The sequence below is a fragment of the Athene cunicularia genome, assembly GCF_003259725.1.
Source record: "Athene cunicularia isolate RWA chromosome 1 unlocalized genomic scaffold, athCun1 chr1_part1, whole genome shotgun sequence".
Taxonomy (NCBI): Eukaryota; Metazoa; Chordata; class Aves; order Strigiformes; family Strigidae; genus Athene; species Athene cunicularia.
Genome location: NW_020799091.1, coordinates 81,238,100 through 81,262,437, shown reverse-complemented (window position 1 = coordinate 81,262,437; position 24,338 = coordinate 81,238,100). Strand labels below are relative to the sequence as shown.

The 24,338-nt window shown below is 36.9% G+C and overlaps 2 protein-coding genes across 2 annotated transcripts in view; both read right to left on the bottom strand.

The window, feature by feature from the left end:
- Positions 1-3,562, bottom strand: part of TXLNG (taxilin gamma) — a 29,275-nt gene extending 25,713 nt beyond the window's left edge. Inside the window, 1 exon segment of the mRNA XM_026846216.1 lies at positions 3,556-3,562. Within this exon segment, the coding sequence (XP_026702017.1) occupies positions 3,556-3,562 (7 nt within the window).
- A 552-nt stretch (positions 3,563-4,114) lies between these two features.
- Positions 4,115-24,338, bottom strand: part of SYAP1 (synapse associated protein 1) — a 20,678-nt gene continuing 454 nt past the window's right edge. The window contains exons 2-10 of the mRNA XM_026846206.1: positions 24,158-24,333; positions 19,289-19,407; positions 17,022-17,088; positions 15,278-15,351; positions 14,808-14,947; positions 12,972-13,117; positions 7,937-7,995; positions 6,803-6,950; positions 4,115-5,252 (exon numbers count right to left, since the gene is read on the bottom strand). Coding sequence (XP_026702007.1) covers positions 5,125-5,252; positions 6,803-6,950; positions 7,937-7,995; positions 12,972-13,117; positions 14,808-14,947; positions 15,278-15,351; positions 17,022-17,088; positions 19,289-19,407; positions 24,158-24,333 — 1,057 coding nt within the window. The 3' untranslated portion in view covers positions 4,115-5,124. The remainder of the gene's footprint in view (positions 5,253-6,802; positions 6,951-7,936; positions 7,996-12,971; positions 13,118-14,807; positions 14,948-15,277; positions 15,352-17,021; positions 17,089-19,288; positions 19,408-24,157; positions 24,334-24,338) is intronic.

Genomic DNA, 24,338 nt, shown 5'->3' with positions numbered 1-24,338 from the left:
GCTGTGATTTTGGCTCCGAGTTAAATCTGCTGGTGATTGTCCTCCAGCACCTAGACTACAGGGATGCAGGCCATTCTCTACTGTACCCCTCGGCACTTGGCATCCAAAACTGGATTGCTCACCAGCTCTGCTGGGAATAACTCAGTGGCTAGGAGCTGATGGAGAGATTGCTGGCTGGCTCAGAGCAAACATTTTTAGGGGTTCTTCTGTTTATAGGCATTCAGTTTTCAACATGTGCTCAGACACATCAGTTAACTAGTATATCCATAGCCAGAGACACCCAAAGTATGTCCAGTAACATTCCTCCACCTGAAAAATCCTCTGGACCAGTATCTTTGCCTGCTTAGGCATGGTTTCAGCTCTTGCATTCACATGCCCACTAATTCTTTGACACCACATCCCACCGAGAGAGATTGTTGTTTCCGCACCCACACTAAGTGTTTGTGGAGGCTCCTCTCCACCCCAGTAATGCTCTTACAGCAGCACTTTTCATCCACCCAACACATGATGGGCTTGAAAGTCTTGTTACACTCAATGCAGAATGCAAGGTGGTGATGATACAGCAAAAGCAAAACTTTAAATTGCAGGCATCAAAGTCACAAAAGGGCACATGGCCAGCATGAAAGCATTTCTGAAGTAAGTGGGACAAGAAGCTGGGTGTAATCTATTTGCTGGCCATTATTTGACTGTGAGGTAAATTGGGCTCATTTCTCCTTGGGAAGGATAGGAAATGCAGAGAAGCAGCAGCTTTATCTGTCTCCGAAACCTTCACATTAGAGTATGGAAACCATAGCTAGGAAAACAAATATATAAAAACAACCACAGAATTTAAGATTTTGTGGATGCACAGAATTAAAAACCCCCAACAGCCTTTGATACAGTCTGTTTTCTTTATAACAGCCTGTATCAAAGCAGGCATCAAATTTTTATTCTTCTAACTTTATATATAACCCTTAACTAACTGCATTTTTCTTCTGTCTTTCCCTACTTTGTTAGAATCGCACCAAGATAAAAGTACCTTTGTGTTCATGTAGTTTTGGATTGAGCCTACTTCCCAAGTGTACCTGGAGAGGTTTGTATCTTCGTGAATCCCTGAATTAGCAGAGAAAAACATTCACAACCTGTGCCAAAGAAAACCAGGCTTTTAAGAAATGAAGCACGTGATTCATTCTTCAAGGTAATTTATACAGAGTGCTGTCTCATTAAAAATGATAGTGTGACAAACTAATGATAATTATTTTGGTTGTTCCTCCTTTTGCAATGGTATCTAGTAAAAAGTAACAGCTGAAAAGGAAAATGATTTTTTGAATATATTTAGACACACTAATAGATGTGGTTTTGCAATATATATATGCATGGTCTTTGTATGTATACATATAGAGCCAATACGCAACTATACAGAGAAGATGAAGCCATGCATGTCTTCTGATGTTTTTGCAGGAATTGTCATTTTCTGAAATCATTAACTTAAATATAATACAAAGAAGATATAACGAGAAATTAGTTAACTGTTACTCACCATTTCATTTAAAAGACATCATTAAAAAAAAAAAAAAAGCAGCCCTAAACCCCCTAATGTTCAAAACAACGGAATAAAAGCATTGAGAATTAGTAGTTTGGAAAAAAAAAATTATCTCCTAGTGGATAATACTATTTAAGGCTAGGCTACTGTACTGTTGTTGTTACAGGTACATCAGTCAGCACTCATTGAGACATACAGTATCAGGCCAGACAATACATCTAAACTTCTGCTGAAATGAAATGCAGACCACTATCAGTGTGGTTCTTGATGCTAATTGTACAACTAGACTCTAAATATAGCACATGGTCCCTGGGCCCAACACAGCCGCTGTTGCTTGGCAGTACACCACTGAGTAACCAGACACACTTCATTCCCTTTTATGCAATACCTATTGCAAAGTAAAAGTCAATAATATTTGAGTGGCCAACAGTTCAAGGATGCATCTCATGGTCAGGTGATAGAGTCCTGCACATCGGTTTGTTCTAACAAGGTTAAAACTGACATCCTGCACTTCAGTACCACGTACATAAGGCCACCAAACACCTAGATAACCATGCAGCAAAGAGAAGAAAAATACTTCAATAACCCAAGTGACAAACTAAAGAAATTCAGTTTACTGAAACAGTTCAGGAAATTGAAAGCTTTAGTTAATTTTGTTTAGAGAACAGTTGTAAATGATCAAATAAAATGACTTTTTTTTTTTTTATTCCACGATTTAAAAATCTTTCCTTTTCTTCCTCCTCCAAACAAATTACTGAACCACAAAATTCCATACACATACTAGCTAATACCAACTGGACCAGTAAAGTTGAAGAGGATGCTTCAGTGCACAATAACTAGAGATGTTGGTATTTCAGAGGAAAACTGTATCACTGTTCTAAGCTAACCTAAATGACTTCCACACAATCTTTCCCCAATTTTCTAAAGGTTAACTGCAAAATCTGCAAGTTTAGCTTCTAAGAAAACTTGCTGACAATCTTTTTCTTTGCTTGCTTTTCCTTTATGTTTTGAACAACTGCATTTTCTATTATACTGTCTCCAAAGGTCGGTTATTACTTACATCTATTCTTGGTTTCTTTTGGTTTTGTCATCGATTTCATACTGTTGTTTTGCTGGATTTTAGCATCAGCACCATCCCAGCACTTCCAATGATGTTGTTAAGAAAACACCACCATACTTGCTTATGGAATATATTATGACACATTTGGGTACAAAGGCCTACAAAATTCACCATGAATGTGAAGACGTCTACCTATGTTCATCTTGGGTGACAAGTGGAATGCAGATGCTTTCCTTCTTACCACGCACAATAAAAACTACTAGGCACTGGTAGCAGTAACCTAAATGAAAGGCACGGGCTGGTCCTGAAAACTGCGGGACTATACAAAACTTATTTCAGCTTTCCAGGATAAAACAAGATATACAGATCTGAAAATATTAACATGATTTTTGATAAAAGACTTCAAATATCAGAGCTCCAGTCAGGGTCATCCTTACTACATTACCACCTTTAAAATGCAAATTTAAATAGTTGTCTGAGGTATTTTTTTTAACCATACTTGCTTTTCATGAGACTTGGAAAACTAAGGTTTTATATGTAGGACACATCTTTTATGAGATACAGAGTTTAGTATCTATAACCATTATATAGGCTATGCTTACATGAAAAGAAAGATGAGTCTTGATGTACAAATGCCATGGAATAAGCCAGTCATAGATCTGGAAACACTAGGAAAGATCAGGACAGTTTTCAAGAAAGCAGATGTTTGGAGCTGTGATTTTGAGCTTTTAGACATCCAGGGAAAATTTGCCACTATCAGAATAGAACTACCTCTCTTTTTAGGTGTTGTGTCAAACTGTACAGTAGACAGATCCTAATGTCTCCAGCTTAAATCTATGAGTATTTGTCAAGAGTAAACATTAGGCTTTGAATAGTCTGATTTTTATGAGCGTAACAGATTTAACATTTGTGGCCTTTAATTATTCCCAGATATAAAAAGTCTCTATAGTACTTCTTATTTACCACAACTTACCTTGCATCTGTTAACTAAAAGTGAAAAACACTGTAAAAATACAAATCATGCTTAAGATGATTTGTAGTTGACAAAATGTATGGTAATAAAGAAACCGAATTGAGAAGCCAAATGTATGCAGGTTAAAACACATTAATTTTCCATAATGAGAATTACATGGCTTTCTGTCCAAGTTGCTACTAAAGACAATTTAAAATAGTCCTTTCTTAAAGTAACAGCAGCTAAAACTACTCAGTTCTTTTCAATTCTCATGGGATGAATATTGACTCAATTACAGCGTTAATCTTTTCAATCTCTTCACAAAGGTTTTCTGCAGAATTATGTCATTAAGACAGAGCTTACTGTATGTAACAAGCCTATAATTCAATTGTGCTTAATAGCTCCTTCCTACTTCATTTTACCCATTTTCCTTCATATTTGGAATTTCCTGAATATTCTGCCACAGAAGTTTATGAAATGATGACAAATATAACATCAAATTTTCATTTACGTACATAAAGATACTGACTTAATGGTAAAACAACAGGAAACATTCAGATGCCTAAGAAGAATCAAGAAATCTTTTAAAGAAAATTATTCTTTATTTAAATTCCATGTCTTAAGCACTGTGACAAAGTATATTTTTGAAATCCATGTCTGAAGTATGTTTGCCTCTCACTCTGCCCTCCCTCTGAATGAGACAATTTTATACATATCTACAACATTTAATAAAGATGTCCAGTCCAAACTAAGTTTTTACATGTTTCAGCACTTAAAGAGAAACATTTCGTTTGCTCTCACTCAGACAGCAAAACTAAATGGAAATATAACAGTCTTCTGAAAAAAATAATGCATTAAACTATTTCTTTCTGTGGGGAAAGGCAGCGTCTTAATACAATACTAAAACAACAGTTTAATTCAAGCAGTTAATAACTCTGTTCTTATTTAAATGCTTAAATGTGTGCCAATTAATCATAACTGATCAATAATTAATCAGTACTTCTTTTTGGAGACCGAACTAGTATTTTTTTAACAAGTTATCAGAAGTTTTTTGATAGTGTTTTCTATAAATTCTTTGGCTACATACATTAAGGAAGTTAAATACTCATGAAAGCTACTAGCTACAAGTACCTTAAAAATAGTACACATTTACAGATTATACAGGGACCAGAGTGCAAATGTGACAAAAGAGTTATTTTCAAGGACTAAGTTACTTACAACATCCAATTTTACATCCCAAACAGAAGGCTGTAGACAAAAAAAAAAAAAATCAGGATTCTTAGATTTAGAAATCTCTTTGCAGAGCTTCTTGACCACATAAAAATGCCTCAAACTGTTGCTTCTTGTAATAGTTATCACTTAATTATGACATATAACCTGCAGTGTCTGTCTCCTGTTTTTCTTTTGAAGAATGTAGAAGTTCAAAAACTGCTCATATAAAGAACAGAATGGTTGCATCCCCATATGGAATTATAAGGATTTTAGATTCTTTTATGTATTTTGAAGATCTTTTGTAAGCAAAATATGAAAGCAGAAATCCATGTCAGTCGTCAGAAAAAGCCTAGGGTTATGGTGATTTTGTGAAAATGCTTAATTTTCTTCTTGCAACATTTCTTCTATTTCTTTATCCCAGTTTTCATCACGCTTTTCAGATTCTGTCACCACCTCATACTCTTGAAGCTCTTGTTGCAATTCCTTTTCCCAATCAGCAGTTTCTTCTACAAGAGATAAATTATGTGTAAGAATTAGCTTGATAAAATAGAATGTTGCTTGTTTAAGTAAAACTAGATGAATTCGCATTGAATCTCTCTTATATCCCTTAAACTTTATGGACTATTCTTAGAAACTAAAGAAACTTCAAGAAACCTCAAGATCTGCGATTTCATCATCTTATTGACCACAGATAGGAATGAATTAATATGCAAGTGTCTATTCCTATGTGCATACTATAATAAAAGGTATCAAAAGCAGACATGCAGCTTAGTACTTGTAGCCAGTGTCCCTTTGCAAGTTCATTTCTTGCAGTCTTTCAGTCTACTACCAACTGAATCTCCCTTTGTACTTTTAAATCTCCAGAAAAAAAATGAAGTTCCTAAATTTGTTGGATATACTGTTACGAAAAAAATCAGCCAAACAAAAAAGTAAGATCAAATACTGTGGATAATTTTTTAAAAAGCGGAAGTTATTATGCTGACACTTGTAGCTAGGCAAGCTCATTTAATCAAGGTTAGAGGTAATCATTATTTCATACTTCATGGCAAAGAGTGAGTCAGAAGACATTCTTGTGTTGTTAATCTGTTTTAATTAGTTCTACCTATCATATGCAAGAGTACGGGGGAGGAGATATGTGTCTGATGTGTTACATGCTGGTTAGTACTTCAGCCTAGATATGAAGGTACGTAATTCCATAGTCCAAGTCACTAAGGCCAGCTGAGATTTCTCTGAACAAATTACACATTAATGACTTATTGAAACACTTCCAAAGTTAGATGCAAGGAACTGATACTACTTATTAGAACTCCTCAAGCTTGGTTATGTATTGGAAAAAAGAACAATTTCAGAACACAAGGATTCAGCAACATCCAAAACACATTGTAAGATGAATTCTGAAAATTGTACTATGATAAGCATCTACATATGCAAGTGTCTTCATAGTAAATTTTTCACTGTGCTTAGCCAGAGTCACATCATCACAGATTCTTTTTATGCTTTTTACACTGATACTAATTTTTCTGAATTTTAAATAAGCCCCACTTTATTTCTTCTCATCATTCTCAAAGCTACTTGTTAAATTTTAACTGTTCTAAATGCATGTAAACCTTTTACAGCAGCGGAATCTGCAAGCTCCCAGCTGGTAGAAATACTGCCTTTTTAGCTGGCATCACAAGAAGAAAACATACCCTGACTTTCAAATACTGTACTTTATATACAAGGATGTCAATTAAAGAAAGAAAAATCCATACACATAAGGAGACAGAAGGCAGGGAAAGGAAGAAGTAGACAGAAAAAAATACTCTGTTACTATCATAAAAGAGCCACCTAGGTTCTTTGGATTTAAAATCCTCACAGGCAACATTCCATGTAAGATGTGGTTTGACTGTGGTCAGAATTACCATTATTTGTACTGTATTTCATTGCAGGTCGTTTCATACACTTTGAAAAATGGTCACAAATCTGCTCTTCAAAATTGAATTACAATTAAAAAAAAAAAAATCAACATACCTTACAATTGCTGTATTTAAGACCCAAAAGGTAATAATAGTTTTACCTTCTGCTGCTGAAATCTCTTCTTTCTTTTTGTCTAGCACCAGTTGTTCCATTTCTTTTCTTAGGTCTTCCTGATTCAGATTACAGGCATCAAAAGCATCACTCACAAATTCTGATACACCTGGACTTGTGGAAATCTCTTCCTCATCCTGCAGTAAGACAGTTTTGTATAAGCTTATCCAAAAAAGGGAAAAAAAAAAAAATCACCAATACATACTTCCACTCATGTGACTGACTGCCTTTTAAACAGTTAGCAAAAAAACAAACCAAATGTGTTACTCTGACAACTATTTTTCTTTAAGAATATTTCTGTACAGACTAAAACATTAGACTGAAAATGACCTGCTCTTCATCCTAGGCTCCTTTTTGTGTTCTCTTAACTTCAATTCTGGTTTTGTAATCTTCAGAAAGAATAATAAACTCATAAGTAGTTTAGAACACTACCTAAGACTAATAATAAATTTTGACCACAATTCAGTAACAGTTTTCTATACACAAATAAGGTTGAGAGGACTGTTCTTTGGAAATCTTTCTAGCTTAATTTAGTCCACTGCATATTATTGGCAAGTGAATGCAGAGCTCTGCTTCTGCCAAGAGTGTTCTCTGGCACTGATTTTACAATCCAGAAATGAACAAGGGTCATTACGTGTCTAAGTTAAAGGTTTTTGCAGTATCGTGCAAAATTCTTCTTACTGTTTCGATAAAATAACCTTGCTATTGCAATGCAATGCATCATTTAGATTTCCTATATGTAAGTCTAACTGTTAGAGTTGGACAGGACATGGCACACAAATACTTTTTTTTTTTTTATGAAGGTACTCCTCATGTCTAAATACAATGCAAACATTCTGCTCCAAGTATTTGGAAATGTCACTCTTCAGAGTATTCAGGTCTTATTATAATGCGCAGAATACTAATGAAAGTATTCTTCAGATAAACTACTGTTTCTTCTACTGAAATTAGTTTAAAGTGTATGCACTAAAAATTATTATCACAGCAGAACAGCAGCAGGTTAGGACTAACAGATACTATATTATTATGGTTCATAGCACAACTTACTCAAAAGGATGCATAATTACCTATTAAGTAACAATTTCACATACTAAATACCAAAAAAATATAACAGGATTTTTACCTCTTGAGATTTTATTGGAGGCTTTATTGTGACAGGTGGTGTTTTTGGCCGTACTGTTTCTAGTGAGAGGGGGGGAAAAAAAAAGGTAAATTACATTTAAATATATAAAAATTTCATTTAATCTGCATAGCTATTAAATATACAAGGAAATACTGTATTTTAAGTTTTAAGGAATCCTGTTGGTTAAAAGGTGAATTCAGCCATAGATAAAGCATTTGCAACAACAAAATGGAAGAGAAGCAACTTTCTATTCATAAGGCAAATTTAGCAAATCATTTCCTCCTCGTTATTACTCCAGTGCTAAACCACAGGAACCCCTCTGCCCCTCAAAATGATCCAAAGAACTACAAATAGGAACAGCTGGGAATCTGAAAGAATGTCTTCTATAAAACACGTCACAAGATCTTTAAAGTTACAAAGATATAGACTTGGTCCTGAAATCCAGTTACTGCCTATCACAGAACTTCCCAAAATTCCCTGGTTGGGTACTTACTACTGACATGGGCACTAGTTAGCTCTCGGGTATACCAGACTCATGAGAAATGTTCTGCAGCCTTACACTCTTTCACACAGGCAAAGGAAGTCACTGAAAAACATAAACCCTAGAAGCTGTTCCCAGTTTCCTAGAAAAACTCACTGTGCATTCGGTATTGAGTATCATGGTGCTAGGAAGATGACTTTGTAAGCAAGGACAGATCTTTTTCTGGGCAGATAGAGGAACACCTCAGCATTGTTCTTTGTACACTAGAAGGGTAGACAAGTCACAATAACTAGCCAGGTGGCTGCAAAACAATTAACATACAGCGTTGTGGTAGTGACTGAGTGCTTGCTTAGCAGCTCTATTTGTTTAAACATGCAAAACAGCTCTGAGCTTGTGGCTCTGCTTACTGCAGTGTGCCCAGGTGGACCCTTCCTGCTTACTCAGCAATTTCTGAAGGGAGAATTTTTTCAGGCTTCATTTTTAAAATTAAGATCAGTTCTAATTCAAATAAATCCCTAATTGGTAGCTCTCACTGTTTATACATCTCATCTAATCAGTGCCCACTGCTCTGTCCCATCCTCTCCCTTCCTTTCCCTTCCCTGTCTTCAGAGGATCTGTTACTGCACCTAACACCACAGCCAAATAGACTCCAGCACTCCCTCATCAGGAAGGCTGTAGAACATGGCACGAACTCTTCGCTCTACAGCACTGAATGCCCAAAGCACCACAGGAGAGCTGCCTCACCCTCCATCTGCTGCTTTCATGCAGAAACAGCACAGCAGCTCTGCACTGGGCCCTGCACCGGTCTGATGTGACTAACATACCATTAACACTGTTCTGGATCTACTGGTCTCGCATCACCTCCTTCACTGCTGATGTTCTCTCTGCCCCTCAGGTAACTTCATTCCCAAGTAAATAGTTACTAATACCTGGAGAAGGACTAGAACTTGGCATTTTGTTACAGATCTTATATAGTCTCCACACTAGAACATGGGATGTCTTCCATTTTTCTCTTCTTTTTTCCTTTCACAACCACGTTAATTTAACTTTGTGAAAACAGCAGGTAAAGAAGAGACAGACAGAAATAAAAATGGAAGACAATTATTTCTATTTTATAGACATCAGTCAACTTTATGAAAAAACTCTGAACGTTATGAAGTGTTACCAACAGGCAATTACTTCAGTTTTAGCCTCCAATGAGGGAATCTAAACTCCAAGAAGGTTATTTAAATAAAAAATTAACACAGATGATTCAGAGCTTCCCAAATCTATGCAATTTCTGAACCAAACAACACGCGTTTAGTACTACAGTCTGGTAAATGTATCTTTACCATTACAGAATATACAGTCATTAGGACAGTAAATCTATCTGCATATCCTATGAGATCCACAAGAGGCCAGAAGACAGTGGGTTTTTTTGACTCGTCCTTTTTTATTAAAAAAAAAAAAAATGTTTTGGTTTTAGTCACAATTGTAATTTTACTAGAATGACTCTGGGTATTACCCAGCAATTTTTCTTTGGCAATTTCCAAGGGTTTGGATGACTCAATAGTTTTGCTGTTCAGTAGGGTCAGTTGCCATCTCTCCTGTAAAACTGAGACACTTCAAGTAAACCAGCCATAGTTTGGCAAATGTGAGTATTGTACTGTTAAAAAAGGAGGTTATGCTGCCCTAGAAACTTACAGGATTAGACTACCCATTTAACTACATATTCAGCTTGCATAAAGGGAACCTTCAGAACTGTAATTAATGATAGAGTAACTTCTATTTGACTAGTCCATCAGCCACAACAGTAGCAGCTTTCTTTTCTTCTGGAATTGGTTTACTGAAGCAATGATGTGCAGAAACAGAAATCAGATAAAAAGATCAGTGGAAAGGGGAATCATACTGACAGATTTCACAGAGAATATGCATATAAACAACAGTGAAGAAAATCTCTTTTGGCATAATTTGTGTTTCTAATCTTTCCAAATGCAACCTCTTCCTCTATACAAAGGATTAAATGCAGTAGCAAATGAAAGGATCCAATACTCAAAGATCTGTCGTGAGGCACTACAGAAACCAGAGAAGACAGTCACTACTCTTAGCAGTCTGTAATATAATCCTATCAGTTGGTGTAATAAAAAATCCAGAGGAACAGAAATCCAAAAAAAGGATTAAAAGTCACAATAAACAAATACAAGAAAGAAAGAAAATCAGATAGATAAATGAAAAAGACAGTAAGGTGCAAAAGTTTATGAAATTATGAGAATCTCAGTGATTTCCTGAGTTGATGGCACCTGCACAGGATAACAGTAAACCAAACCTGCTCATAGAAAATTGGTGGGAGTGTAGAAGTGACATGACACAAACAGGTAAGAGATGAGCCTAAATACAGTCTGCATTGAAAGGTAAAGACTTTCTGTTATGATGAAAGAGTTAAGTGTAGAAGAGCTACTCTTAAATATCCTATACAAGAAAAAAAATTAAGTTTCAGCTTTCAGAAAACTCAGTCGTTTCTCCATATAATCACATTTCCTCTATTGCTTTTCTGTTTCTACAAGAGAACATGCCTACAAAACTATGAAAACAGCAGAAAGATTCACTGTCATGTAAATCCCAACTTCATTTTTTAACCTGCATGTATTTTAAATTAAAGGTACAGAAAAAAAACCCCAAACCAAACACAAATTCTGTACTCCTTTGCTTAAAACAGTCTTCTGAACTCTACAGAGCAAAAGAATTACATCATTATAGCAAACATATAAATCAATTTGGCCTATTTCTATACTGTGTATCAATCTTCACAAGGAGGGAACCTTGCTCCCTACAGGGAGGTCCACTGGTGTGTGCTAGTAATAGTTACTCTCATCAAAGGTTAGCATCCTCTGGAGTGCACACAGCCTGTGGTTGCTTTGCATAGGTTTGGCCTAGATCTCCTCTGTGCTCCATGTAATATGCTCAAGTGGGGCCATGATTTTTTTTAAGCTTTCAAAGCCTGAAATAGGATGTGTAGTCTTTCTGTGGTTGACAGTATTGCTGTTCAACATGGGGACATACTCCAAGATTTAGTTGTATATAGCCCATTGGGACATAAGACAACTGTCCTGGATAAAGTCAGAACTGGTCCCTCTTGGTCTGCAGTAGATTCTGGAGTCACCTGTTCCATCACCATTGCTTGGATTTTAAATCAGAGAAAACTGTTTTGTTCATTCTAGATGTGGACCTTGCCTATGCTACCACACAACACTCTGAACAGAACCTATAAGAAACAGCATAAGACAAACTGACAGCAAAGACACACACATACACACAAAAAAAAGCTTGAGGAAATTACTACAGTCCTTTTTGAAAAGGTCTCTTCTATACAACATACAAGCCTGTCTCTGTAATTCCCTTTGTAACCTCCCCTTCACCACAAGGTTCAGCTGCCTGTGTCCAAGAAGCCAAGGCCCATCTGAGCAACCTTAGCTCAGATTGTGCTGAAAATTACCAAGTTGTGCAAAAGAGCTGTGAGAAAGTCTGTAAAAAGATAAGGTGAAATTAGAAACTGAGGTACGATTAGAAAGATGGGATCATTAGTAGTGCAGTAACTCAAGAGGAAAAATACCAATATGGAAAGATACTGTATTTGAAAGGGGGGGGAAGAAGTCAACTTGGCAATGATCAGTTGATCATCAGTCAGGCCAGCAGTGTCAACAGGACATAAACATTAATGTATTTCATGGATTATGACAATTTATTAATATTGGGGATAGGAAAATTTGTTCTTATGTGCCGTGAAGGCTTTCTCCTTCTGCCTAATGCCTACCCAGCCTGCTGAGATTATTCAGGTATCTTTCCAGGGGTGGTGAGTGTACCTATCTTAAACTAAGATTTAATGAGCTACTAGTTTTCTTTTGTGTCTTTGCCATTAACTGCTTTATATTCTTTAAGCTGCATATATTCCTGCTTGCAGAATTTGTTTGCATGCAGATAAAGATGCCCAGTGATTCATAAGAGGGTCAGTAAGAATCATCTGTATCAACTGATCAATGTAACTGAAGATGCCTAAATTGAAGTGGATTTTTCATCTCAAGATTGAATCCCAGGTTGTCTCCTGGTCCCCATCTTTCTCCATTTCCATAGTATATTGTGGGCTTTTCCATGTCCTGCATGTGTCTGTCTCCACCACCACAGTAATTCTATTCTCGTAACACTCCCTAACTTCTATTTGGCCAAGAGCAAACCATATGCCAGGTGGCTGGATTGGCTAGTACCTGTTGTCTTACCAGGTGAACCTCCTACTTCTGGCAAGTCAAAAAAGCACATGAGACACCACTAGTGGTCTTGAGCTGTTATAAGCCAAGTACAAAATTTACATCTCTTGATATTTCCACTTGGCTGAAATAGGAAAATGGTTTAAAAGCAGTAAGAGCCTCTTCTTTCCCCATCCGGATAAACACACCAACTATGGTGAGAGAAGCCCTGATTCAATAGGAAATCCAGGATAAAAATCCAATGTCACCCAATGTATACAGTGAATATGCATGACACTAACTTAGGGAACTATACTAAAACAAATCCTTTCCGTACCTTTTAGTTGACTATCTTCTTCTCTGCCTTTGCTCTCTTCTTTTCCTACTGCTTGCTGTTGAGCTGCAAGTGCAGTGAGTTGTGCAGACTGTTTAATTAGGGATACCCTGTAGAAATAATTTCTCCAGAACACCTCTTCCTTTACACTAGAGAGAACAAACAGATTTCGATTACCACATTTGGAAATATGGTTCCTGTTACCATCTAGCAATAAAATAAAATTAAATATGCAGAGGGAAGGAGTAGACATAGCTGCCATTTAAGTAAAAACTTGAAAAATAATTAGTGGTATTAACACAGTTTAAGAACTCTGTCATTGTAGAAGTTCTTGATCTCTTACGAAAGATAGTTACAATGGACTTGAACACATAATAAGAATGCTATGTCTTTAGAAAAAGATTAACAGTATCAGCAATACATAATTTGGAAAAATATCACGCTGTTCTATCTCTTGCCAAATTATGTAAACAAACACGACAAGCCAAATAACCCTGCTCTCTTCACTACTTTTCTAAAACCAACATTCTATCATTGTCAAACTATATTCATCTACACCTTCCCTAGACCTTGGGTGGAACTGGAACATCTCTGATCTGTAGGCAGAAGCCATTCCTAGACTGCAACAGAACTACTTCACTATTTGCACATCTTTCAGCATATCTGCAGGACCTTCAGTAATTAGAAGCTGCCATCTTAGAAACGACCTGTTCTGGTAAGTATGAGACTATCCCATTTCTTAGGTAACATTTCCCTCTGATAATCCTCCAGCAAGCAAGAAAAGACCCAACTTTAACCCAGAGGGAACAGAAGGCAGAAATGGCAAGACATGTGTGGAGGAAGGTGTGTAGGTCAAGAAAGAAAGGAGTGAAGTTACTTTCCTGCCCATTCAGACAAAGAGTGACTATTGAGGCTAAGAAAAGGAAAAAATACCCTATTAAGCAATGTGGTAGAATAGGCAAGGATAGCATGACCAGAGGCTGAATACAGAGTACCAGAGACAGATCGGATGAATACCTAGAACGTGGGCAAAGTTTTAGGGCTGACAACAGCAAAAAAACAACAGGTGGATATTATGAGGAGCTGGGAAGATTTATAAAAGATTTAAGACAGAAATGCTCACAAAGACAGATGTTTTATTTCCTGTTTCCATCCTTAGACAAGACGACTAATGTTGGGAACTCCTACTTAACAGGAATATTGACCTGTGAAACAAGCTTTAGGAGAAGAGTCTGGAACTGGACAAGGAAGGAGAACAGCACTGGAATAAAGATGAGATCAAGAAGCCATACTAGAACAGGTCATAACTGCTGGGACAAAGACCTTATGGGCCTTTTAGTTATGTCCACTAGAAGGCAGGCAGTCGCCACACAGCTTTTCCCATTGCTTATTCAAAACCAGTTTTTCTTGCTTGTACTGCTACTGTTTTGTGATGCATTCTTTTACCATTTCTCCAAGGGGCCTCTGACTGTCCGATAACCTTTTTGGTGTGTTAGTTACACCAACAGATCTGAACATTTTTGTTGCTGAATGTACCTTTGTTTGGGAAAATGATTTTCAATTAATTCAGCACACCAGACATGGAAAAACTTAAGGTCTTTCCCAGACTTAAGTCACAAGGTCCTTATTACTTCTGAATGTCTAACAAATCTACTTCTTTTCTCTAACTGCTACTGCAATGCACATGCAATATTCAATGCATTTGAAATTAGCAGATACAAAACACATACAGAGGAAGTACATAAAGAGTTGAAGTGAAAAGAAAAAGGATTAATTTATGAATATTTACAGACACATTAAAAGTACAACAGTACATCGTTACCAGTAGAAATTACTTACTGTTTGGGAACGAGATCAAACCTCATCCTATTGAGAAGTTCATCTTCTTGTAACATCACCATTGCAACAGGGTACATTTGATCAAAGTCAAAATTAAACTGCACACCTGCTGGAGGATCCCGCAGAAAATTTCGTTTATCCTTCGAAGAACACACTTATGGTCATTCACTGATATTAGAAAAGGGTATCATATTTCACACACAAGACCAGCAAAGCAATCCCACCTCCACACAATTCTATCATACAACAAAGCTGTAAAGCATTTATAAAACAAAAAAATTATATTGGGGATCTACTTTGCCTCAAGTTGATACTGAAAGAACTATTTACTCTTGCATATGATCAGTGCAGTGACAGACACATTAAAAGAAGTATGTTGAAAATACATAATTTAATAATGCCAAACTTAAAAAATGTTTTAAGCTCTCCAACAGAAAAATTTCAAATTTTACAAGAAAAATAATACTTACTGCTGACAAGGCCAGTATTTGTTGTTGAATTGTCTCTTCTTCATTGCTGTCTACCCAGGGAGGTACTGCTGCTTCTGATATTGAAAGGAGGAAAATAATGGAATGTGTATTACTTAAAAAAAAAATCCCAAACCAAACAAAACCAAACCACCTTACATAAACTAACATAAAATGTCACAAAAATGAGCAGACTGACATCAGCAAGCCAATTCATTGTTCCTTTTTCCTAAACTAAGCTCATGGTGTAAAAGAGAAACTCTAGGAATGCACCTTTGTTTATTGGAGGTAAAAAAACCCCAACAGTTACTGACTTCTGTTACTGTAAAACTAGAACTGTGGGGATTTCTTTGCAGTGGGAACTTGTTGGCTCTTAGTGAAGTAGTGCTGTGTAACTGGTTAAGCTGCCTGCAAATAGAAATTTCTAGATTCACTTTAAACCTATAAACTTTGTCTAAATTTTCAAAATAATTTACTATTGTATTCATTTTCTAACACCCAGGAAACACCAATTCTTTAACAATGGAGAAAAATAAGTTATAAATTACATGTTATACACTGAATAAGCATACTCAAGTTCAGTTGATTTCTGTATTTACACAGATACTTCCAAATCAGTTCTGTAGGCTGTACATAGAGGAAAATAAACTACCGTAGGGGTATATAAACCTATTAATCTCTTTCCTCTCAATGCAAATTCAGCCTACAGAGACATGATGATGCATCTGTAACAGTTAACAAATAATTCTTGTGCGCTTAAACTAGCAACGCTTATTTGCCTCTGCGCCTCACATCAGCAAGATCTTTCACCCACATGGATTCACATCTGATGTTAATGCTTCTTTCAGTTAGGCCATCTGTTACGCCTTCTTTCACCAATCTAGCTACCTATTTTCATGAAACTTTTAGAAATATATTAGCAGATGCCAAAGTTTACTAACAAAGACAGAACACAGAAATACAGAGAACGTGATTACATAAGCAGTCTTGCAATAAGAAACCTGACATACTAACTACAGACCGTACGAAAAATTTTATCACAATCCATTTAAAACCAGCTCATTTTCAAGATTAACAAGAGCCACTAATTATTCAAATTGTCAGAAATTACCGCAGTTAGGTAACATGTTAAAAGAGATAAAAGCCTATGATGAAATGCCACACACACAAAAAAAATGTGCTTAAAGTCTCAAATAGATCTACTGATGTCAATGGTACATGGGTGAATAACTCAAAAGGATTTAGATCACAGATCTAAAGCAAACGATTTATGGGAAAGCAAAAGGGCAATTATGTCTTTAATGTAAGCAGAGCAACTCCTACAGCAAAACTAATTAAATACTATAGTGCAAACTCTAAACCATATTTTTCATTTCACTATGAAAACGTGACGATTGCTAAAGCTCAAAAGTAATTGTCATGCTGATTTTTTCAATAAACATTTAAATAAATAGAAGCTTAAGATTCCAAACAACAATATGAGAACAGCTTTGCAAGCACAGCGATCTCTGAGTTGATTTCCTAAAGCTGAATTTGGTTAAAAAAAAGAAATTCCAAACCAACTAGATAATGTAACACTAACTTGAGTTAGTCATCTTCCTATTCCACAGTATGTAAAATTCTGCCATAATGTGGTTCATTACATGGAGTTTTGATAGATTAGGTTTAGATATAGCTCAATTATCCCACTTCCAGCGAGTTTTAGCTTATGCAATGTCATGCATTATCAAAAAAAGCAATACATTACCTGATTTCTTTGTTTGCTGCTCTTGGACAAATTTTTTCTGTTCCTTCTGAAAATCTCCAATAATGGTCTAAAGTAAAAATTAGGGAACCACAATAAAAAAAAAAAATTCACTTCTCTTTTTTCATGTTAACTCAGAAAGTGCTTTCAAATACACTATAGTATCATATTCTTATATCCCTGGTGGCCCTTTTTGTAAGTTAAAGGTGTTTCATGTAAAACATATATTGCTCTTTATCAAGACATTTGTTTTTTCCCTTTAAAAATTTAAACTATTGAGTACTTTCAAAAAAAAAAAAAAAAAAAAAAAAAAAAAAAAAAAAAAAAAAAGAAAAATCCTAGCTGATAATTTGAACATCAGCATACTATGCATATACACTTACCACCTTACCATAACAAATAGACAACATAGACTGTTTAGACTTATTTAAACAGGTTTTAAAGCACTAAACACTTAAAGATACCCTTGGCCTTACAATAAGTTTCAAGTTGCCTAAGAAATATATCCACTGCAATAAATTTGACTTATAAAATTAGTAAGTATCATTTCCAGAATGGCTGCTTAGCTGAAATAAAAAAATTTCTTCATTTATGTTGTTGACAAATTTGCATCAAAAAATTAAGTTCAGAAATATCCTATATTGAATTTAGAATTAAAACATGGAGAATGGTCTCAGAAGTCAGCATGCCATAATCTAGAAGTAAAAATACAAATGTTGGTCTGTAGTTGAAAGCAGAGGCAAAAAAACATTAAGCTAGAAATGAATACTTACACCATTACCAAAATACAAATTTCATGTAGTGAGGTCTCTGGTTTAACAAGCTACCAAAAAGCATGCAAGTCTTCAAGCTAAATCCTGATAAATTCCTATACATTTTTTTCCCTTCAACAACCCAGCATTTCACTTTAAGGTTAACGATCAGTGAAAGAACTACTGTAGTGCCTGTTATATAAATAGATCGTTGTGGTTCTTCCTGTTTTTAAGTTGTATGTATTTTTGGTACTTATGGAATAAAATACTTTGTATGGTATAATAAAAAGATTTATGATGATATAGGTATAATCCTGTTTCTCCCATATGTAAGCTAATTAGTCAAAACAGGGAATTCATTTTACTCTAAGGCATTCATGTAAAAAAGAAAATGGTATTTTAGATATAAAATGTGCTGTAGGTACTTTGATACAGTTTCTGATGAGCACTATTATCTGTGTATTAAATTACCAAATAAGCTTATTTGATTTTTCTGTTTTGATGTGAATCAAAATTACATTAGACTAATACATTGTGGGAAATATAACTGTATAATGTATATAACTAGTTGTCACAAGAAGGTCAACAAAATCTGGAGACAAAATTTGGTAATATCAAATTCAGAAGTGTCATTTGATTATTATTTTCGAAGACAAAATGAACACTAATTATAACAAGAAATTGAATTTCATTGTATTTTTTTTTTTAAAAAAGGCAACACTAATTCCACTGAAGGAGTGTCTGAGAGACCAAAGCAGAGGGGTCTGGCTGCGTATCCCGTGTCTGACACTCTTGGATGCACAGTCCCACTGGGTTGTTTTTGGCCAGTTCCCTTGCCCTTCCCCTTCCTAAAAAAACCAGAACACTACATGGCACTTATTGCTGCGGTTTTTGTGATTTTTAAGCACTAGAAGAACACCTGCTGAAAATAAATTAAAGAACTTAAGCTGACAGCCAGGAACAGGGATGGCAAGAGAGAAGTGGCAGGGTCAGGGAAAGAACAGGACATACTAAGCTGTTTTGTTAACTCACTGGGTCTTATGAAATCATACCTGTATAGCTCTAGGATCTTAGTATACAATATCCACAAAGCTGACCCAATTCTGAATCCTGCTTCAGAGATGCATTTAAGATGCAAGCTATAGCATTGTGCTTTCCACTTAAACTGAGGGGAGAAACCCAACCCACACATCTCCCAGACATTCAACTGCCTGTCTCTAATAATCCTTCCTGCCTTTCCTCCTCCATCAGCATTTTCAATATTTTCTTCTGGTCTTTCTCTAGTGTATCTATGTCCTGAAGGAACAGAACACAGGTATAGTACTGAGTAAATCAGTGACCATTTTTTTGGCATGTCTACCTTGAATAAACATTTCAGTCCCATAATTTATCATGACAGGAGACATCTGTTCCTGAAACACATAATGCTAAAGCCGTTTTAAAGAAATGTTATCATATACCAGATTTGCCATGTTACAACAAAAGACCTTTCAGTTCAGGTATCTAGAAATAAAATACCTTATCAATGATACTGTCAATTTTTCCTTCTTCTACGGACTTCTTTATTGTCTGTGCTGTTTCAGCAACGGATTCAGATATCTTTTTTGTAGCAGCGGTGGCAAAATTGAAGAGGTAACCTTTCACAGATGAGAAGAGAAAAACCTGAAAAAAGATCTTTTTACGTCCAGTTCTGCTACTAGGTTTATTTTTCTTTCTCTTTAGACATTTGGATACCTACTTGAAAGCTTCTTTCAAAATCATTTACACTAACTTCTGCCCTACAAAGAACTTTTAAAATCCTATTTATCCTTTTCTAGATCATATTCTTTAGTGATGAGGATCAAATTGTATGTCTGATCACAACTTTCTGTAAATCAAAGTTTTATACATGAACCTTGTTTATTAAATCAAACATTCCTAATGGTCCTTGAAATACTGCTTTCCAATGAGTTTTCTGAAGTAATGTGTCTTTCCTAATTTCATTTAAGTATTCTGGAGACATTAAGCAGTAAAGTAACTTTAGCAACAGTATTAACATGCACAATAAAGTCTTATGAAGTAAAGCAACAAATGCATGAAAAATTTCAGACAAGGAACAACTGAAATTCCTTCAAAGGTCTTAAGACAGAAGCTTGCTCTTGATGCTTGCCCTTTTCTATTTTGCACTGTCTTCCTTTTTAGATCCATGACAAGCACTGTGGTCCTGGTTTGCTTATTTTTCTGAGTATGTTTAGTGTCAGAACAGTAACAAATATTTACAAAGACTAACTAGCATTTTTATATTAGCAATGCTGAAGTGAAGAAAGGTGGCAGGAGAAGGACTATGAAGTATAAGCAGTTGCCTTGTATTTGTTTTTCATTGAGGAGAACAAACTGCAAGCAGCAAGATGTGTATCACAAACCTTTAGAAACATTAAATATCAGTTTATTGACAAAGGATCTTAAAACAACACTGGTATTGTTTGTTTCTCAGATAATGACCTGTCACAAGCACTTTATTACATTCAAACAGTTGTATTATGACTGTAGTATCACAGTTACAGTATATACAATGATAAAATGCCAGTAAGTGCCATAGCAAACAGTATAATAATTGCAGAGGGATCTAGGTAGATTGGAGCATTGGGCAATCATCAATGGCATGAAATTTAACAAGAATAAATGCTGGATTCTGCACCTAGGACAGAGTAACACAAGGCACGAGTATAAACAAGGAGAGGAGCAGCTGGAGAGGAGCCCTGCAGAAAGGGATCTGGGAGTTCTAGGCACCAGCAGGCTCAACATGAGCCAGCAGTGTGCCCTGGCAGCCAGGAGGGCAAACTGCACCCTGGGATGCAAACATATTCTCTGGCATAACCAGCCAGAGAAAAGAGGTGACTGTCTCGCTGTATTCAGCATTAGTGCAACCTCACCTTGAGTCCTGTGCAGTTCTGGGCACCACAACTTAAGAAGGATGTAAAGGTCCTTGAATGTGTCTAGAGGAGGACAACAAAGCTGATGAAAGGGCTGGAAAGAATGTCCTGTGAGGTGTGGCTGACTTTGGGCTTGTCTAGTTTGTAGAAAAGGAGGCTGAGGGGTGACGTCATGCTGTCTACAGCTTCCTGAGGAGAGGAAGCAGAGAGTGAGGTGCTGAGCTCATCTCCCTGGGATCCAGTGACAGGATGCATGGGAACGGTTCAAAGGTGCACCAGGGGAGGTTTAGACCGGACATCAGGAAGCATTTCTTTATCAAACGGGTGGTCAAAACCTGGAACAGGCTTCCTAGAGAGGCAGTCAATGCACCAAGCCTGTCAAGAGTTTAAGAGGCATTTGGACAATGCCCTTAACATGCTTTAACTTTTGGTCAACCCTAAAGTGGTCAGGCAGCTGGACTAGATGATCATTGGAGGTTCCTTCCAACTGAAATAGTCCATTCTATTTTAATTCTAGGGTTAGAAGTAGTAATGGTGAATCTAAACTGCATAGCAACTATCAAAGGTATATCTGAGGCCTCAGAATGCAAAGCATGTGGGATGGTAAGAATATTTTAGTTATTCCAAAAAATCAACTTTGAGTTTTATACAGAGGACTTTCAAAAAAAACCTCCAGCACTTCTGTTTCCAACAAACAAAAAACCACCTTCCTTCTCAAGACCTTACAAAAATTCCAGTTTCCTTATGGGTTAGAAATTTAAGAAATAACCTTACCATGCAAAAAAAATGTTAGTTCTTTTAACACACAGTTGTTAGCCACTGGTAGAATGAGTTACATTCATGTCACCTTTTGGAGAGCTGACTGTTCTTTCCAGCATATAAAATATTCTCTTTATGATACCACCAAATCAACACTGAAATACCCAGGGGTCTAGCCAGCCCTTAAAGCAAGTCAGTTTCTTATATGTAACTTTCATTTATAAGCCACAGGATGGTGGCAACCAAACTTCCTTCAGGTACTTGCTAGCATCTTTCATATCTGTTACCAGGCTTTACGACCCATCACATGCTTGTATAAAAAACACCTATCTTTTACACTTACAGATATAGACACATAGACTATCCCCCTTATGAAGCAGAGGAAGCATCAGCCTACTGGATTGTTTCCTCCGTACCAGCCTTTATTGGTTAAGTATCCCTGGAAAGATGCAATTGTTTTAGGTGCAAAAGGTGCTGAAACATTTGCTGTCCAGCAATGTTGTGGTATTGTTGGGCAAAGTGTTGACCAGTCCTAGAACCAGGCTGAGGAGCAAAATGCATTTTATTTCCATTAAGAGCAAATATTCAGGAATTAAGGTGCTTACAAAACCTCAATGAGAGGTGGTACTCGGCCTTAGAAAAATAGAAGTAGTGGTAGAAAATAACACTTCCACATTCAAACGATGAAGAGACTATCCCTCCCTCTATGCGTGTATTATGTATCTAGCAATATTTCTATTATTAGTTCAGATTGACAAACTCTCCTAACATTTGTAATGATGCGATAATGAGCAAAAAATAACGTATGCAAGGCTTCAGGTTTACCAGTAAAATTCTTTGTGATAGGGGAGTGTTTCCACATAGCTATCCTGGTTATTAGTCATGCAGATGTTTCTAGAGTTACCATGTGTTAAAACAGTCATGTCCAAATCCTCATAAGAATAATGCAAACCCAAAGCCTTTCCACCACAATCTTCTCTAGTGTCACAGACAAGGAATCCACGGATCACTAAACCAAATTCTCACTTCCAGAGCAAATTATAGGATGGACTTTTAAATCTATAACAGTCAATACTTATTCTCCCCCTGAAATTCAGTCTTTTCTTCCTTCCTGAACAGGGTGACTACCAGATCTACTTACAACAACCAGACAAGTATTTGACCAAAATACACAGATAAGCTGCAGCTACTCAGATAGCCCAAGGCAAAGCACAGTAAAGAGCCATGTCAGACTAACCTTTCAGTGATATTGATCCAGCATTTCAAAGCACCAATAAAAAAAACCAAAACACTTTAGCAACGAGTATGGAGCTGTACTTTGGATTAATTATATCTAAGAATCTACTATCGTAAAGCAGAATTCTTACCTCTAGCAAATTACAGCCTTATGTCATTACAGAAGAGTTCAACTAAATGAAACCCATTACTTTCCTATGAAAAATCACAGAAACCCCACACCTATTCATGAAGTACGTTATTCTACATGTACACATCACTTCTCTCACAGTGACAACATAACAAACACTTAAAGAAACGCTGTTCCTTTAGTAACAATTCTTAGAAGATAATTGAAACAAACATTTGCAGCCATTTACTTGGTTCATATTTTAAACATCCACTTTTTTTAAATGCTTTTTGATTTCCAGTGAGGCAACATCCCTTAACAGTGCACAAAACTGTTAGCAACTCAAGCAAATATTTCTTATTGCCAGTAACTGCTATTTAAAACGAATCTCTGAGATGACGAAAGACAAAAATGAGATTAGAGAATTAGGTGACTTCTAAACTTCCAGCTTTATCAACTGCATAGGAATGTTTCAGAACGGTGGAAGAGACTGGACAAACTGTATTAAAAACTCCATCCTGTGAAACACATAACGCATGCCATAGACTACAGTTAAGAGACATGGTTTAGAAGAGATGCAAACCAAGGATATATGAAAACACAAGGTAGAGAAATGTAGAAAACAATTACTTTTAAAACTTTTCCTTAGTAGCTAATCTAACCTAAATTACCAACTACATATGAAGAGAGAGGCTTCAGGGCTTTTTTCCTTTTTCTAAAGTCTTCAGGTCATCTCATAGACTTGTGTTCCCCAGTTTCCCCAGTTACTGTGCAAGCTGCGTTGGAGCTGTTGCTATCTAGATGAAAAGCGATTTTTCTTTAACATTTGTTGACCTGAGAATAAACATGCTTAACTCATCTTAAAACTTACCTGTAATTGTTTAGCTCAACTAAAGCTTTGGTTTAAGTGCCAACGATAAGCGCTAGTAACTCCTCCTCCAGCCTCTAAACATTCATTAATCTGGTCTACTTGCCCTCCTCCAGTTGCTACCCTGTGCTACCTCACCACACTAAGGAAGCTTTGCTGCTAAGACTACATTTTCTTTTTTAACAGACCCATAGCAGCACTCCCCGCGTGAAGATGCCTGGGCACGACACGTCTCTTCAACAACTGAAACTATTCTTTTACTCAAGCCTTTTCCGGGCATGAAGGCCCCCAGCAGCGATGACTGTGAGAGGGGGAGGAGCCCCACACCTCTCCGCTAAGGCCCAGGGCACCGCGGGGGAGCGGAGCGGCAACACTTCGGCCGCGGGGACAGCACGGAGGGGGTGCTTCCTGGTGGGGTGCGGGTGTGCCCCGGGGCTGGCAGCGCCGGGCCGCCTCCGCCGCGCTCCCCCAGCAGCACCGGCGTGCGAGGGCGGGACACTCACTGCCGAGTCCCTTGGCCTGGCTGAGCAGCGCCTCCGAGTCCGCCTGCAGCTCCGCCTGCTCCGAGCTCCGCACAGCAGGATCTACGCCCGCAGCTACCGCCTCCGCCTCCTCCTCTGCGGAGCTGTTCCTCTCCTCGGCCGACAGCAGCTTCTCCTCGCCTGCCCGCTCCCTGTCTCTTAT